Source organism: Gymnoscopelus microlampas (genome assembly GCF_963454915.1).
Source record: "Gymnoscopelus microlampas genome assembly, chromosome: 8".
Lineage (NCBI taxonomy): Eukaryota > Metazoa > Chordata > Actinopteri > Myctophiformes > Myctophidae > Gymnoscopelus > Gymnoscopelus microlampas.
The window spans coordinates 32,980,963-32,997,853 of record NC_139945.1 but is presented as its reverse complement, the minus strand read 5'-3'; the positions used below and the strand labels follow the sequence as shown (position 1 = coordinate 32,997,853).

The 16,891-nt window shown below is 41.0% G+C and overlaps 1 protein-coding gene across 3 annotated transcripts in view; it reads left to right on the top strand.

Annotated features, from left to right (window-relative positions):
* The first annotated feature begins 404 nt into the window (after window positions 1-404).
* The window catches only part of brwd1 (bromodomain and WD repeat domain containing 1), a 44,301-nt gene continuing 27,814 nt past the window's right edge, over window positions 405-16,891 (top strand). The window contains exons 1-19 of one of the 3 annotated variants that reach the window (XM_084063788.1): window positions 405-830; window positions 945-1,003; window positions 1,106-1,135; window positions 1,363-1,422; window positions 2,500-2,650; window positions 3,886-3,984; window positions 4,847-5,007; window positions 5,353-5,574; window positions 7,141-7,241; window positions 7,585-7,655; window positions 7,851-7,951; window positions 8,133-8,173; window positions 8,285-8,386; window positions 8,751-8,901; window positions 9,469-9,603; window positions 10,132-10,260; window positions 11,641-11,789; window positions 13,460-13,536; window positions 15,197-15,442. In XM_084063788.1, the coding sequence (XP_083919914.1) occupies window positions 794-830; window positions 945-1,003; window positions 1,106-1,135; window positions 1,363-1,422; window positions 2,500-2,650; window positions 3,886-3,984; window positions 4,847-5,007; window positions 5,353-5,574; window positions 7,141-7,241; window positions 7,585-7,655; window positions 7,851-7,951; window positions 8,133-8,173; window positions 8,285-8,386; window positions 8,751-8,901; window positions 9,469-9,603; window positions 10,132-10,260; window positions 11,641-11,789; window positions 13,460-13,536; window positions 15,197-15,442 (2,122 nt within the window). In that variant the 5' untranslated portion in view covers window positions 405-793. Of the gene's footprint in view, window positions 831-944; window positions 1,004-1,105; window positions 1,136-1,362; window positions 1,423-2,499; window positions 2,651-3,885; window positions 3,985-4,846; window positions 5,008-5,352; window positions 5,575-7,140; window positions 7,242-7,584; window positions 7,656-7,850; window positions 7,952-8,132; window positions 8,174-8,284; window positions 8,387-8,747; window positions 8,902-9,468; window positions 9,604-10,131; window positions 10,261-11,640; window positions 11,790-13,459; window positions 13,537-15,196; window positions 15,443-16,891 lie in introns of all 3 variants that reach the window. The other 2 variants (XM_084063787.1, XM_084063789.1) reach the window with 2 other exon arrangements.

The window sequence follows — 16,891 nt, the reverse complement described above, 5'->3', positions numbered from 1 at the left end:
GCTAAATTTATGAGGCACCATCAAATTATTTCCTTGGTTGTCGCCCGCTATACAATGTAAACTATTTACTTTATTTATAGAAGATATATTTTTACTGTATTTTTTTCCTCTTCTGTATGTACCCTTTAGTAATGTTTATATGTGCTCTTTTTTGTCATGTTGCTCGTTTTCTGTATGGGGACTATACGGATGGAAATTAGCATTCTTGCTAAATCCGGTGTATTTACACGGCATTATATGTGTGGCGATATGCGCTGTCCCGTCCAAATAAACGTGTATAAATAAATAAATATGCTATTATGTTATCGGCCGATAAGATAGTATCTTTTAGGATACGAAGTCAGATTGAGCAGAACATTGTCTGGTGGCAATCATAACGTATTACGTCATCTATCCACAGATCGCTCGACCTTGGTGGATAACAGGGGATTCGTCTACAATATGTTTTATTTTAACGGGTAACGTTTGTTTAGAGCGAGCGAGTAAAGACATATCGACTGTATATCGATGAAATAAACGTATAAACGGCAGCTCGCTTTGTCTTTGTTGTGTCGAAGAGAGAAGAAAGCGTTCTTCTTCTTCCCCACCCCCTGTTTCCTCTGCTGTGGCGGAAGTAACGAGTATAGCTGAGGCCTCATCCTTCCAATGGCGACTGCAAACAGGCTGAACAGAAAGCGGGAGCAACCGTGGAGGGGGTCACAGCTGTGCAACTGAAATTAAATAAATATATCACACTCGCCGGAGTCATAAAGTTAGACGAAATTTGTTCATCCACCAAATCACGGCCGATTCAATGGCCAAAAATCGGAACATTTCGCTCCTCGAGTCGGGTAAGTTATCTTAATTTATAGCCCCGTTTACAGCGTTATGGGGGTCGGGGGTTCATTGATATCCATGTGTTTTTTATAATGTTTATTATGTTCCCCACCTCTGTTCGTTCACAGAGCTGTATTACTTGATCTCTCGTTTTCTGACAACGGGTCCCTGTCGAAGAGCGGCTGAGGTGAGCTGGCGTGTCTGACACCACAATGTCTTGCGCTTGGCATATTATTTTGGGATAAATAAAAACCATCTCATCTAAAACATTATTTGCTATCTATTACAGGTTCTAGCCAGCGAAATAGAGGAATATCAGGTGTGTATTCCCGTGCTGTATCTGCTACATGTTATGTGTAAAAAAAAATGTATCGCCGGGTCGGAGTGTCGGGAGCATAAACTTGTTCTTCTGGCTCCGTGGACTTTTAATGCCCCTCTGAACGTCTCACTTGTTTGACATCATCACACGTTTTACTAACTTCATTTGGAGCTCTTGGTATTTTCCGCAGTCGCTGCGATTACTAACCCGAGTGTCTGTTTCGACAGCTTTTACCTAGGAGATTGGACTGGCAGGGAAATGAGCACCCAAGAACATACGACGATTTGGTAAGCCGCTATTTTGGATCTCCTTAAAGTTCATTGTTTGCGATCTGTTATTGTCTTGTGACAGGGGAGATCGAACCATGCTTTAGGCTTGTTTACTGTCTTTGTTCCCCATTTTAATCCGCTGTCATCGGACTCTCGTGTCGTGGGCTGTATCGACGTGGTTTAACATACGGTGTGCAGTGGGATCCTTTCCCCTCACACCAGATCCTGGTGATATCTGTGCATAGAAAAGCGATTTTGATAGAGCTTTTGTATTATTTAGACCAAGTGTTGTACTGCAGATAGGGTGGGTTCCTTTAGCTTCTTGCAACGTCAAGATGGCCCTGCCGACCAATCAGAGAGCCGGATACGCTGTCTCTGCGTTATTTTACATGTGACCTGTGTTGTGATTGGTCCATATAAGGAATGTGTTTGCATAACAAGCCCTGCCCTCTTGGAATAATACAGTATCTTGGTGAATGAGTTCAAAAGCTCATCACTTAAGTTACTAGAATCACTATTAGTCAATTAACCACTTGAACCCCATATGGGTAACCGGAGTCCCTCAGGGTTCAATACTAGTGTATTTTCAGTTTTCTGTTATTGTGGGGAAAGCTTTCAAGCTCACAGTGCGACGCAACGCATCACGTTGTGAGCTTGTTGATCTGCTATTTAAAGTGAAAGCTTTCACCACAATATGGATGCTGGGGTTTAAGTGGTTAAAGTAATGTATAGAAATTATATGGGTAACATGGTGCAGATACAGATTGGTAGTAACATACAGTACGTGCTGGCTTACACGGAACAGAGACAACTGGAACTCATGCTCTGTGCATGGTGACAGTACATGCCATGAAATGGACTGTAGACACTATATCTAAATGTTCAGCATTTTATCACGTTGTGCAAAGTCATAGTTCCTCTGAAATATTCTTTGGTTTTTATGACATGCACATGTAATACTGCAACTCTTACCAGGATTTTTACAGATATTACGTTGTAATAAGGCCTTATATCTTGAAAAACAGCAGGACCTTATATACTGCATCAACTGGCACATCATCACTAACGCTGCATTCACTTTGCTTGCTTGGGAAGGTTGCTGCCAACAGACACATTGCACCAGACCATTTGCTCCAGATATGTAAGCAGATTGGTCCACTTCTGGACAGAGAAGTGCCATCATGTGTCCCTGGCGTTCATTCTTTCCTGGGATCCGGGAAGCAGTCCATGCTTAGAAACGCAAAAGGTATCTGATTTTGAAGGTGTCGTGGAATGGATTGTAAACATATATATATATATATATATATATATATATATATATATATATATATATATATATATATATATATATATATATATATATATATATATATATATATATATATATATATATATATATATATATATATATATATATATATATATATACACATACTATGTAAAATATAAACAAATCAGTGGCCACTTTTATTCGATACCTAGTCCAGGTAGGATCCTGTTAATTGAACCTCATAGCCCTGCCTGCATGCTGAGTTTTAATTGTACAGAAGCACTCACAGGTTAAGTAAGTAGCCATGTGGCGGCTGGCCTGTCTCCTGCAGGGATGTATTGGGTACTATTATTATTTGTTAAGTAGTCTATTGTATGACAGGGATTGAACCCTGACCTCCTAATCTCAGGGTGGACACTCTAACCACAAGGCCACTGAAGCTGGTACTATAGATGAATCACTTTTAATGCATTGGACAGCATAGACTAATATCGCACACAGCTGTCATTAACGTTTGAATGAGTTTTAGTCCTACTCCTATATCTGTTCGGAGAAATAAGTAGACCTTTTGTTATCACTGTCTGCCCATACATTAATTGTCATAATTCGTTTGGCAAAGGCAAGTATTAATTTGGTAATAGAGCCACAGTATCTTTTTTTAATGTTTAATCTTTATGTACTACTAATACATGGCTGCTGGAAGCCTGTCCAGAGCGTGCTGGTTTTGCGGAACCTCTCATCCAATGGACACTGCACTTCCTTGGGTCCTTAGCAATATACCCACCAAGTGTGTGAAGTCTATTGGATGAAAGGTTCTTGAGATGCTGTATGTGAAGGACCCGTGTGTGTGTGTGTGTGTGTGTGTGTGTGTGTGTGTGTGTGTGTGTGTGTGTGTGTGTGTGTGTGTGTGTGTGTGTGTGTGTGTGTGTGTGTGTGTGTGTGTGTGTGTGTGTGTGTGTGTGTGTGTGTGTGTGTGTGTGTGTGTGTGTGTGTGTGTGTGTGTGTGTGTGTGTGTGTGTATATTATATCTCCATCCATCTCATAGATGGATTGTTGTAGTGATGCAGTCATTTGAGAAATGTACAGAGGAGTGTATATTTGAGCTTTTACATGAGAAAATTATAAACAGTCCTCAAACTAATTATCAACTGTAGTGCCACATAGCTGATCAACAGCTCAATAATCCTGCTGCCTTCTCATTTTCTTTTCAGACTGTGATGGTGTGCGGTTGAAAGCTACATCATATGCAGCCCTTCATAGGGGCAGACCACCAGAGAGGCCTTTGAACTGCAAGCACCCTCCACACCTAGGTGGGTACTGATTCACTAACCATAGAACCATTTGGCAGATACTTTTATTCAAAGCACTGGCAGTTCAGTTTTAGCATGGAGGATTTAATTTATGCTTTGACACCATTTTACACTTGGAAATATGTCATTCATTGAGTGACATGTTACAGGACACTTAAAAATGTTAAATGGTGCATTTATACGTACGTGCACATGCACGGGCATGCACGGCCACGGGGTCCCCAGAGTATGTTAGCTCTTGATGCTAACAGCGTTAGTGTGTTGTTTACTCACTGATACAACAGAGCAGAAGGCCGGGACTCGGGTCCGCGGACCCCTTAACGCGTGGGCCTGCACCGTGTGTGTGTGTGTGTGTGTGTGTGTGTGTGTGTGTTCGCTGGGGGTCCACGACGGGGCTGCGACGGGTCCGCGGCCACACACATGCTGCAGGTCCCATGTGTGTGTGTGTTACTAGGCAGACATGAACACACACCTTGCCCATACATAACTAAAAGTCTGCAAATACTTTGACTACGCACATCCCCGGGTATGGACTAGTTTGTATTATTGTGCACCCTGCACACAAAATGAACCATCCTACACTCAGGATGAACCTCAGTTTTCCTCACTCACTGTTCACCTGCCCAATGTCCTTCTTGATTTGTAGTGCAAGACCTTATGTTTTTTCCCCGAGACGTTTGCCTAAAAATATCTCTTTGATATGCTGTCAGGTCAGCCAGGCATGTTAACTTGATGCCGTCTGCAATAGTGAGTTGATGCAGTCTGTAATAATGCGTTGGAACGACATGATGCAGTATTCATAAGGTTCTCGGTCTTAATGCCTCGTATGCTTGGAGTCTGATCATTGGTACATTTTTGACAGTGGAGGTCCACAGAGGGAGAGAGCTAACAGGAACTCAGCGCTTCAGCTCCATCAACCCAGTCAGCAACTATCAGCACATACGGCTGCACAGGCGGATCTTGGGGCATCTGTCTGCAGTGTACTGCATCGCATTTGATCGCACCGGTCTCAGGATCTTCACCGTAAGTCAGGGCTTGGGGAAATTAGTTGGGTTATGTTATTGTTTTGCTGTTATGATGCTTATCAGGACAAAACCGGTATAACTTTGCTTTTCGTTTACTCTTGGCAGTGGTATAAAGCTTGTGAGCAGCATACAGTATCTCTAACAAGCTGTTTTTGATATAAAAGGAATAGAGGAGCCTGGAATCAGGGAGAAACAGTAGAAGGGACTTGGGTTGTGTAAAATGTACCTGTTTTTCTATGAAGTCAAAAGCAAAGTTATAGCCGGGTTGTCCGTCTTTACTTTCTAACTGGGTTCACTACAATAATTGTGTACATGTATTTTTCGTGCCCCTTTTTGTGTCCAGGGCTCGGATGACTGTTTGGTGAAGATATGGTCTACGTTTGACGGAAGTCTCCATTCGACGCTACGAGGACACTCTGCGGAGATCACTGACCTGGCGGTCAGCTACGAGAACACGCTGATTGCTGCTGGCAGCTGTGACAAGACCATTCGGGTGTGGTGCCTTCGTACCTGTGCCCCTGTAGCTGTGCTTCAGGGCCACAGTGGATCTATTACCTCCCTACAGGTGAAAGACCAAGTCTTTAGGGGAGTTTCTGGGACTGGGATTAAACTCATTCAGGCCTCTTGTCACTTTTTCCTTCCTCGTGTCCCTAACCCATTAAGACCTGAGGCCGATTCTACAATGTCTTCTAAATCAGTAGTTCTCACACTTTCAAGATTTCTCAAAAATTGCAGATGTACAAGCTGTGAGCTTGTATAACTCCAAAATATAAAATGACACGGATGCTTTCCTTGTTTTTAATGGGCTAATTGCATCTGCGAATGTTATGCTTCAATTTCCCTGTGATCGAGACATACTATGCGTATTAGAAAGGTCAAAGATGGTTTACCTTTTGCTGACTAGCCAATTTGTCAGGGTCCAAAATTAAAGATCGCATGTTGGCCCAAGGTCTGCAAAAAATATTCTGTCACTGTCGTGATTGGATCAGCATTTTGCTGGCCTCTATGGATGATCATTTTGTTTGCATATTACCTTATTAAGAAACCTATTGTCATGTATTTATTTTCTGTACTAATTTTCTCAAATCATATTCTCCTCTAATCAAGCAGCCATTGGTTAGAATATATGACTTGGTGGTTACAGTATATGGTATACATCACTGAACAGAGATGCAGCATCTTAATTAGGTGGCAACAATAAATAGACCTTTTAATTAGGAAGATTGTTTCATCGTGTTTGGGGCAGTTGTGTCCACGCACAAAAAGATACCAAAGACCAAAACTTAGAATATAATTCTATAAACGAAGGAAAAGAGTAGAGACCAGACCACCACCCTCATTGTCTAATGGCATCGGGTGGTTTCTGTTTTGTAGTGTAATGTATTTTGTTTGTAATTTATTTTGTGGCAAATCAAGCCGATGGGGGTGTGCCATTTGTATTAAAGGTCATATGACGTGCTGTTTTTAATATTATTTTCTAAGGTCCTTCCGATGTGTTATTAATGATTTTAACTTAAATAAAAAAGGTAAATCATGGTAGGTTTATCTCTGTGTGTTCTGAGGCTTTATGCAGCTTTTTCAGCTGCATAAAGCTGCAAAGCTGATGAAATGCCTGTTCTGCTGCAAGGGGCGCTGTTTCAGGGGCTTTTGTTATCGCACTTTTCCCCAGGCTTAATGTAACAGTCTGCGGGCTATTCAGAGGTATTCCCGTTTTGAGTTATCTTCTTACAATAAATGCACCGAATCTCTGTATGTATGTTTGTAATCCACGTATCTTGAGAACCGTTCGACCCACCGACACAGACAGACAGACGGTTAAAACGTGTGCTGGTATAACAGGTATTGCATAATGAGATGGGCCATGCATTCCCTATTTTCATTGTTCCTAACTTGCATCGTTCCCAAGTAGGCCGGTGCCCGACGGGCACAGGTCTAGTTCAGAAATGCTCTGACTACAAATACACCACTGAGTGTTCAAATTTTGTTTTGGGTGGGGTAGAATTGATGTTGGCGAACCCCCCAAAAAAGTGAAATAGCATGTCATGGGACCTTTAAATACAGCATGCAATGCATTTCTTGGCATGTATGAAAGTAATACTGGTGTGTGACATTAGAAGTGTGTGTTTTTCAGTTCTCACCGTACGCCAAGGGCTCCAAACGTTACATGCTGTCCACTGGAACTGATGCTACTGTCTGCTTCTGGCAGTGGGATGTCAACAACATCAACTTCAGGTAACGTATACTGTATATCCTTATGACTTCAATGGTGAATTGGGGGCATTATGTAGAATCTGTGACTGAGGGTTCAAGCTCACAATGCGTTGTGGCACGCTGTGAGCTTGTAGAGCTGCTACCTTGAGCTGAATGTTCACCCCAGAATGGGAACACTAGGGTTCATTTAATTCTTGAAAATGTGCAAATGAACAATTCCACAAAACGTTTGGCTTGTGCTTTTTTATTACTGATGTCCTGATTTTCTCTTGGTGTGTTGAATGGAAACACATTATGCCAGTGGGAGCAATGCTCAAGTGTCATTTTGTATCCAGGCTCAAGCTGTTTGCTATTTTTGTTCCAGTGATCGGCCGCACAAGTTTACTGAGAAACCCAGGCCAGGCGTTCAAACCGTCTGCTCTTCATTCAGCCCAGGTAAGCAGTCAATATTTTGCAATACTGTTTATTGAATACAATGTATTTGTGTGTGTGTGTAGTCCATGTATTTTTGACTGTATAAGAAGGGTTATCAGGCATGTTTTGAAATGTATGTGGTGAGCATTCTCGATATTTGGAACCTGAGTTGACTGCTTTTTACTTATTATTTATAATTTTTGTATAATATTTTAGGCGGCATGTTCCTGGCAACAGGAAGTACGGATGATGTCATCAGAATATATTACTTGGGATGTGGGAACCCAGAAAAGATATCAGAACTCCATGAGCATACAGTAAGAAAAACATTTTCAGCAAGGTCAATTACCGACGGTGCTGTACATATTGTAGTTGGAGAATGTGTTCACATATGTTCACCATCATTATATAAGCGTAAAACTATGTTCTTTGATAAATACAAAATAAATGTCAAGCAATGGCCTCAAACTCTATTCCCTGTTTCTGCTCTGTTTTCAGGACAAAGTTGACAGCATCCAATTTTGCCACTCTGGAGAAAGGTATGTTCACTGGACCACCCCATCCATGTATATTTCACGAGGGTATTATACTTAAATAAGTGGTGGATGGACAAAATGAACAGATGAAAATGTAAAGATTTTGTCTCTCAGGTTTGTGAGTGGTAGCCGTGATGGAACTGCACGGGTATGGAGGCTACATCAGCGGCAGCAGTGGAGATGCATCTTGCTCAACATGTCTGCCACTCTACCCGGGTATGGATGGACTATGGTTTCCTATGATGGGAGAATGTCGTCCGTTTTCATTATTGGTATTTGTATTATATTTCATGGAAAGAGCAGAGAAGGGGAGGGAAAATTGCATTGGCCAAAATATCCAGAATTTGGCCATTTAACCCACTTCTAACTATTTGGAGCAATTAACAGTTAGGCGTTAAGTCTATTGCTCAAGCACGCCTCAAGGACACTTTAATGCGATGCCGGGATTGGCCTGTGAACTAGGCAACCACTCTGCCTCCTGAAATTGCAATCCTCAGATCATAGTTTTAGTGCAGTGGTCAGATTTATCTAAAGGGTAGGCCCATGAGACCTAATGCTCTCTTCTCTTCTCCCCTAGTGTTGAACCAGTGACCGAAGAGGAAAGCTACTTCAAACCCAAGGTCACCATGGTGGCATGGGATCGCCATGACAACACAGTCATTACAGCTGTCAACAACCATCTCCTCAAAGTGTGGAACTCGTACACAGGAGAGCTGCTACATATCCTAAAAGTAATGCATACCACAGTCTGTCAAGTAATACATCCCACACTGTTTCTATCACACCCAATGTGTCTTCGTTTGGTGACTTTCTATTCTTCAGGTTTCACGTTTGACTAATTCTGGTGACATGCAAGACCAGTCCAGTGTTATGCTATTTCAGGGGTTGACACTAAGGTCTCAGAGCCACGTGCCCATCGGGCAAGTACAGGTCATGTTCTACTTGCCCAAAGGTCATGCCCATTTCCCCGAAAAGTTAATCGTCCATTATGAAATCATGGTGCAATTTGCGCTTGTGCAACTGCTAGTTGTAAAAAGGTAGCATTATTGTTCTTCATAAATAGCCAATATTGAATGAAGACTCAATGCACTTGCCCGTCGGGCAACCTGAAAGCAAACGCCACTTGCCCGAACGTTTTATTTACTTGCCACGGGCAGTCGGGCAACCGTTATTGTCAACCCCTGCTATTTATTTATTGTTAAAGTCTCAGGTTACCCTGAAGATGAACATCATCCTTTAATTGAACTAATTATTGAATTGAAGTGGGATTAAACGTCTAACCTGGATGTTGTTGACAGGGCCACGAGGCTGAGGTATTCGTCTTGGAGCCCCACCCTTTCGACCCCAGGATAATCCTATCTGCTGGCCATGATGGGAACGTCTTCATATGGGACCTGCTGCGTGGGGCAAAGACCCAGCACTACTTTAACATGGTAAACTAACCAGTATACAGCACTAGTTCTAGGAATATCGTCGCTGTCGGGCAGAAACCCTGCATCTCCATATTACAACTTTTTTTTTAATTAACGCCCTATTTGGTCATACTACTGCTTTAATCCTTGTGTAATTAGGCAAGCTGAAGCAGGGCTTTAAAACTAAGTTATTTACCAATTTCTAAACGGAACCAGAATTGGTAACATTTTTATTCTTGCATTCCAATCCAGCCAGTGGTGGAAAGTAACTAAGATACTTTAGTATTTCCATTTCTTGATACTTTATACTTCTACTCCACTACATTTCAGAATAGATATTTGTACTTTTTACACCACTACAATTATTTGGCAGCTTTAGTTACAAGTTACTTTGCAGATTTATATTATTAAACATGCATTAACCACTTACGCCCTGTTTCCTACTTTTCGAAAATAGCTGATCTCTAAGCTCACGCGTTGCAATGCATTACTCTGTGTCTGCGAGGTCTGTGCCTCTCTTGCTGATTTTCTGGTTGTTGTCTCCTCCAGATTGAGGGCCAGGGTCACGGAGCTGTTTTTGACTGCAAGTTCACCCCCGATGGCCAGCGCTTTGCTTGCACAGACTCCCACGGCCATCTGCTCATCTTTGGTTTCGGCAGTTCCAAGCCCTATGAGAAGGCAAGAAGAATCTCATGCATACATTAGAGCTGAACCAATATTGTGATTGCATCTTCATTTGTGATTTTAATTTATTTCAATTTATTTTGAAGTCAAGCTACTACAACATTAGATACTGTAAACATACGTTGACATTCAAAGGATCATACCGGTGTTAATGCATGTTAAGCCCATTGACTACAAGTCGTGAATGACTACCAACAATTTTCCAAAGCATACACATTTTTCTTAACCTTTGAATAATTACTACATTTCCCTAATATCGTAGCTCAAATGTGTGATATGGAGTTGAGGGTTTGAGTTTTGAGGTTACTGCTAGTAAGGCTGCAACTAACGATTAATTCCATAATCGATGAATCGGGCGATTATTTAAACGATTAATCGATTAATCGGATTATCGCACTTATTAAGCTATTACCTTATAATTTTGAAGTTTAAGGCATGTTTTATCTAAAAATAAAGACAATTTGTAGTTTTGTAGAAATATTAGACCTTAATTGTCGAATATTTAAGCATGTTCTAATCATGTATACTTTAATTTACTTAAACACTTTCCAATTTTTTATTTTTTTTTTAACATTTTGGATAAAATAGCCAATTTTACATTGAATTAATTACATTCCATTATCGATTATCGATTAATCGATTATCAAATTAGTTGGCAACTAATTTAGTAATCGATTATTAATCGATTAATCGATTAGTTGTTGCAGCCTTAACTGCTAGTGATGGGTTTACAGCAAGCAGCTTAGAACTGTGTGTTATCGATCCATGTTTTCCCATCCCTCCCGCTATAATTAAACGTTGGCTTGGTTTGGTGGGGTCTGACAATAGCCATATGTATATATGTGTATATGTGTATATATACATATACATAAACATACACACACAAGGGCCAGAGCTAAGTAAGACATGCTTGCCTCTTAAGATTCCCATCTTAAGTTCAGAATTTAGGCGTAAGCCGCCTTGTAATCCAAAGATTCCAGGTTCATCCTGGCTACGTGTCAAAGTGTCCTTGAGCAAGACACTGAGCCCCTAACTGGTTGGTGCCTTGCATGGTTTCCTCCGCCATCGGTGTGTGTGTGAATGGGTGAATGTGAAGTACATAGTAAAGCGCTTTGGAGAAAAGCACTATATAAAATGCAGTCCATAATTAACTTAACCCTTTAACTAAAATGATTTAACCATTATAACCTTTCTGTTAGTATTACTATGCAATGAATTCCTACCACTTAACTGCCTGATCATAGCAGAAACTGACAGTCACACAGAAACAAAAGTAGCATCACTAGCCAGTGAACTACACTCTACAAATTACCTGGATGTCATGTGTGTTTATTAATCAGCGGCCCTTGCGTCTCTCCATTTGTGTCTCCACAGCTACCAGACCAGGTGTTCTTCCACACTGATTATAGACCACTGATCCGGGATACCAATGGTTTCGTGCTGGATGAGCAGACACAACAGGCACCCCACCTCATGCCCCCACCCTTCTTGGTGGATGTTAATGGAAACCCGCATCCACCCAGGTACGGCTGATACCATACAGTGCTTGTTTGTGATTAATGTCTTTTTACAAGTAAAAGTTCTATAATATGCTTTTTTCTTCTGATGCACTTTGAAATTGTTGATGTTGACATCACTTAAGCACTCGACTACTTCTCTGTTGACACTGAGGTGATGACCGGGCTCATCAACATATGCCGGCTTGTGATGGACATTTTCCCCAAACTACATTTTTGCCACGAACATACAAAATGAGTGGTCAACAATAATATTACTTAAATACTAAATGTATACAAGTCCAGTACACACGATAACACATGCTGTGTTTTTGAAGAGGGAGAGTGGTTAGTCCTCATCCCTTTTGTACTTTATTTTATTTTTTAAGATGGTAAGCGTATTATTATTATTTCCATGGCCATCTTTGTAATTTTGTCTACTTTCTACTTCACTTTCTAAATCGAAGTGATGGCTTTGAACTTTTCAAAGCATTAAAGACATTCAGAAACAGTGAGAAGAATTGTCATATTGACTTCACCCACCAGTCATTATAATATCTAAGCTTAAACAATTCGGGCTCAGACACATTTTTCCAGGCCCAGTTCATTTGGCACGTTCTGTATCTGCCACGGTTTGGTACCTGGTTTAACAAGGTTTGAATACCTTTCTGGCAGTGTCTTTATTGGAGTGTTAATGTCAAAGGGAATTTGGGAAACTAAGCTCTTATCGTGTTAAACTAAAATCAGGTCATTCATTGGCATGGAAGACATTTGTTTTTGAATGGTTCTCGGCAGTGGCGTTTCTGGGTGTACTGTCACCTTAGGCCAGTGGTTCTCAAAGTGGGGTCTGGGGACCCCAGGGGTCCTTGAGGGGGTTCCAGGGGGTCCCCAGCTAAATTGCTTAATAGCATCCAAATCAGTTTAACCACTTTAAATCTATTTCATACATCAGCATACAACAATGGACAGCATGCATCTTGATGAGACTGCCTGTTCTGAATATGAACAGTGTGGATAATCCAATGTCATAATGATTAGTGACTTGCAATTATATTCTGATTTGATTTGAGTAACAAGTTGTCCAATGATAATGTAGTAGAGTAAAATAATAATTTTAAATGTATTTAAGTAAAAGTGAAAGTGATGAGTAGGGTATAAACTCGAGTAAAGTAAAGCATTGAAGCAAAGTACTTTGCTACTTTACACCACTGGTATTTCTGCATGAATTAAATCAGTGTCCTACTATTCTGAAGAAAACCTGGAAACTGGCAAGTCAGCCACTGTATACTGGCTCTAGTATTGCATTTGTTTTAATCAAAGATTTGCCGCGGACATGGACAAGTTTTGCCACGTACACGTTTGTCCGTGTACGGACACATTGATGACCCCTGTGATGAGCACATCCAAGGAGGAAACATGTGAAGAGTGCCACTGCTCTTGGATAGTGAAAGCTGCTTCTCCGTTACATTACAGCGGCTTCCAGAATTATTTCTTTGGTTTATGATATGTCAAAATAGCTCCAAAGGTGACAAATTTGCTTTCTACTTATTGCCATTGTGACCGCTGCCTAATAGGATGAAGTAATAACTGAGCTTTCCATGTTTCATTGATTCGAATTTCATTAGTTTTTATGTTCTTTTGATCTGTGTTAAATATATAGGTTTAAAAACGGTATTGTTTTTAAACCCCATCCTCAGATACCAGCGGCTTGTTCCAGGGCGGGAGAACATCGCAGCCGAGCATCTGGTGCCCCAGCTGGGATACGTAGCCACTAGTAAGCATGGACCTTATGGCTCACAACAGGCCTGTTTTTTGACTGTAGCCTGGCATTTTCGTTTGCACACACAGTGACTTCATGATTACTCTGGCATTTGTGTGGTGTGTGTGTGTGGTGCAAGTTAGAACTTGAAGAATTTTATAGCACTTGCCCTTCAGTATGTGCTGAAGTAAACATCTTTCTGACTCAATTTTCTGACTCCAGTATGAATGCACCAATTAATCGCTGATGTAGAGTACACATACACTTAAAATCCTTTTGCTGTCATGAAAAACTACATAGATGCAGATAGATGCAGTTAGTTTGGCATATTTGGATGAAGGTGGGATATAAAAGTTGTGACTGAATATATTTGCAATGGCACAGCACACATGGCTTTGTGTTGAGCCCCATTAAATTGCTTTCAAAGCCTTGATTGTTTACTACCTGGAACAGGGTTGCCAAACTGTTGGGGCCTGCGGGCAATCCGCGTGGCAATCCGCCCCATGGAATGATTTCGGGAAGACATTAAAAAAGTTCTTGACCATTTATTATGCATCTACGGCAGCCACTCTCATGCCACGCTTTCTCCCTACCGCTGTCTGCTTGTTTTGGGTACTTAGAAAACAATAGATTGCAGTTAAGCATCAACTGTGTATGACTCCTGTCAACACCCACCACAGTCTGTCCAAGGTCTTGATGAGGCTGGAGAACATGTAGTTGGTTTGTTTTGGGCACCATCTCCACAAACTCCTTTATAAAGATGCATTTAACACCACAAACAAATAATACTGAGTTGTATCCGTCACGTCAGTGCTCCCAATTGCTATAGAAAAGGCAATAAATTACTTCACTTTGTCTTTTAGTTGACTGTTCAAATCTTCTGCACGGTCCCTGATATACATTAAGAGGCGTTGCGTTACAGGAGCCTGAAAGTGGACAATGTCAATGGATGTAATGAAAATCATTCATTTTACTTGTCAGTTTGACACTTTTTGTACTTTGATTGTAATTACGCGTGGAGAATTGACTAGTCACATGAACGAGAAAGGGAAGTGGCCGAGGTGGATGACCCAGACAATTTTTGTGGACATAACTGCACTTGATTGTGCTTAATATTAAGATGAAAGGCTGCAACAAAATTGTTGCGAATTCTACAATACCATTTTTGCCCTTCAATGCAGCTATCGCGGACCAAACCAGCTTATTTACCCTCTTTTTTTGTAACCTACAACAAGAATTAATACCGGTCACAAAAATAATGTTTGCTAGGCAATCTAATTCATATGAAATGAGTGAAGTAAACAAGTTTTTATTGACTGAGACACATGAACTGGTTGAAACCCCCCAAAAATGAATGCAACGAAAGCTGTGGGAGTATGCATGCATGCATGCATGCATGCATGCATGCTACAGTGCTAGAGCCAGTAACTGTAGGATAACCCTCAGGAAACAAATGAGTGATAATTTAGCCGACCGAAGGGGAGGTGTGCACAAGAAAGTAAAAAAATGCCGTTCCTCCTTTTTTCCAGCTAGGCCTAATTTGCTGGGGTCACTCTTCAAATATCGAGTCCAGTGTGACTCGATATCCTACAAAACAATGGGATTTAGGCTGAAAATGGACGGGACACAAAGGAAGTGTAACATGAAGTGTAAGAGGTGTGTATTCTGTCCTCAGGTGATGGGGAGGTGGTGGAGCAGGTAATCAGCCAGCAGACAGCGGATCACGAGGCAGCAGCGGTCCGACGATCAGGCAGCATTTTGGATGAGGCCATCAGACAGCTTCAAGAACAGCAAGACCTTCAGAGCCAGACTGGGCCAGAGGCAGCGCCAGAGGGGGCTGGGGGGGCCGACCTGCCAGGTGCAGGACAGGCCGAAGTCCAAGTCCCAGTCTCAGCACCAGCACCTAGCACACCACGCAGAGGTCTGTTCTGTTCTATTCTATCCCTTTAATGCATTAAGTCTGCATATTATCTGTTCTAAATGCCTGTTAACCCATTTAGACCGGGGGTTTTTTGTTTAGTTTTTTGGCTATAGCAGATATACAAGCCTATAGCACGGCACCGAGTGCCACGCTATGAGCTTGTAGATCTGCTATTTTTAGCGGCGCTAGCCGCTCTATACCTTTATCAGGTGCGTCAACGTTCTGATTGGTCAGGTGCGCCAAAGTTGTGATTGGTCACTATTCATGACATCACTATGATGTCATGAATATAGAATTCGATGTCTATATAAACGATGACAATGACTTCATCTTATTATTCATTTGGCTAAAGTCTCCGTCTAGGTAAGTTATTTAAAGTTAATATGACGAATAGAAAGAGAAAGATACAAGAACAGATGAAGGGTGAATGTATAGAAAGTCTGAGTTCGGGACCCAGTCATCCGTTATGACAGAATGGTTTGATAGAGACGATCGAGAATCCAAGAGTCCGTTAAGGTTCTGATTGGTCAGGCCCGTCAAGGTTCTGATTGGTCAGGCCCGTCAAGGTTCTGATTGGTCAGGCCCGTCAAGGTTGTGATTTGTCAGGCAAGGGGACTATTCATGACATCACTATGATGTCAAGGTTTATTTTTTATTTCCTCATGTTTTTTTTTGTATATATTTTTATTTGGCTAAAGTCTCCTTCTAGGTAAGTTATTTAAAGTTAGATCCTCAATTTAACTTTATCTGTCGTCGACGCTCTGATTGGTCAGACCCGTCAACAAAGTGATTGGTCAAGCTTCACATGACACATGGCTATAAACACATTATAAACACATATCGATGACATAATGTATTCAAAGGCGCCGCTACCTTCACACAGGGTGTGATTTTTTTTTTAAATTGTGAACATTTTTGCAAAAAATTGTGGAAATCTTTTTTTTTTTTTCAAATCTTTGCTTCTGGGGATTCTACAAATGTCTTCTAAATCCTACAGCTTTTTGAAAAACGTATGTTTCTATATCTGTGGTTCTCCAACTTTCTCCAACATTATATTTATTTGGCCACAGACCCCCATCTCAAAATATTGAGTTCCAGGGACTCCCATGAAGCAAATATTTGAGTTAAAAATGTTCGCTTTAAAATATACATATTCAAAGATTTGCACAAATGTTCACGATTTTTCAAAAATGGCAGATCTACAAGGAGCTTGTAAATTTGCTATTTTTGTATAGCCAAAGTATACAATATGGATAAAGTGGTTACACAGATGCGTTCCCGGTTTGAATGGGTTAGTCAATGCCCTTTGTGATTATTGCGCCAAAATCACATTTAATATCATCAAATGGAATAACCTACCAGCAAATATTCGTTCCATTTCATCTTTTTATCTGTTAAAAAATACGCTGTCTTCTTATTTTGAGAGTGTATGTACATGTCTATAACTAA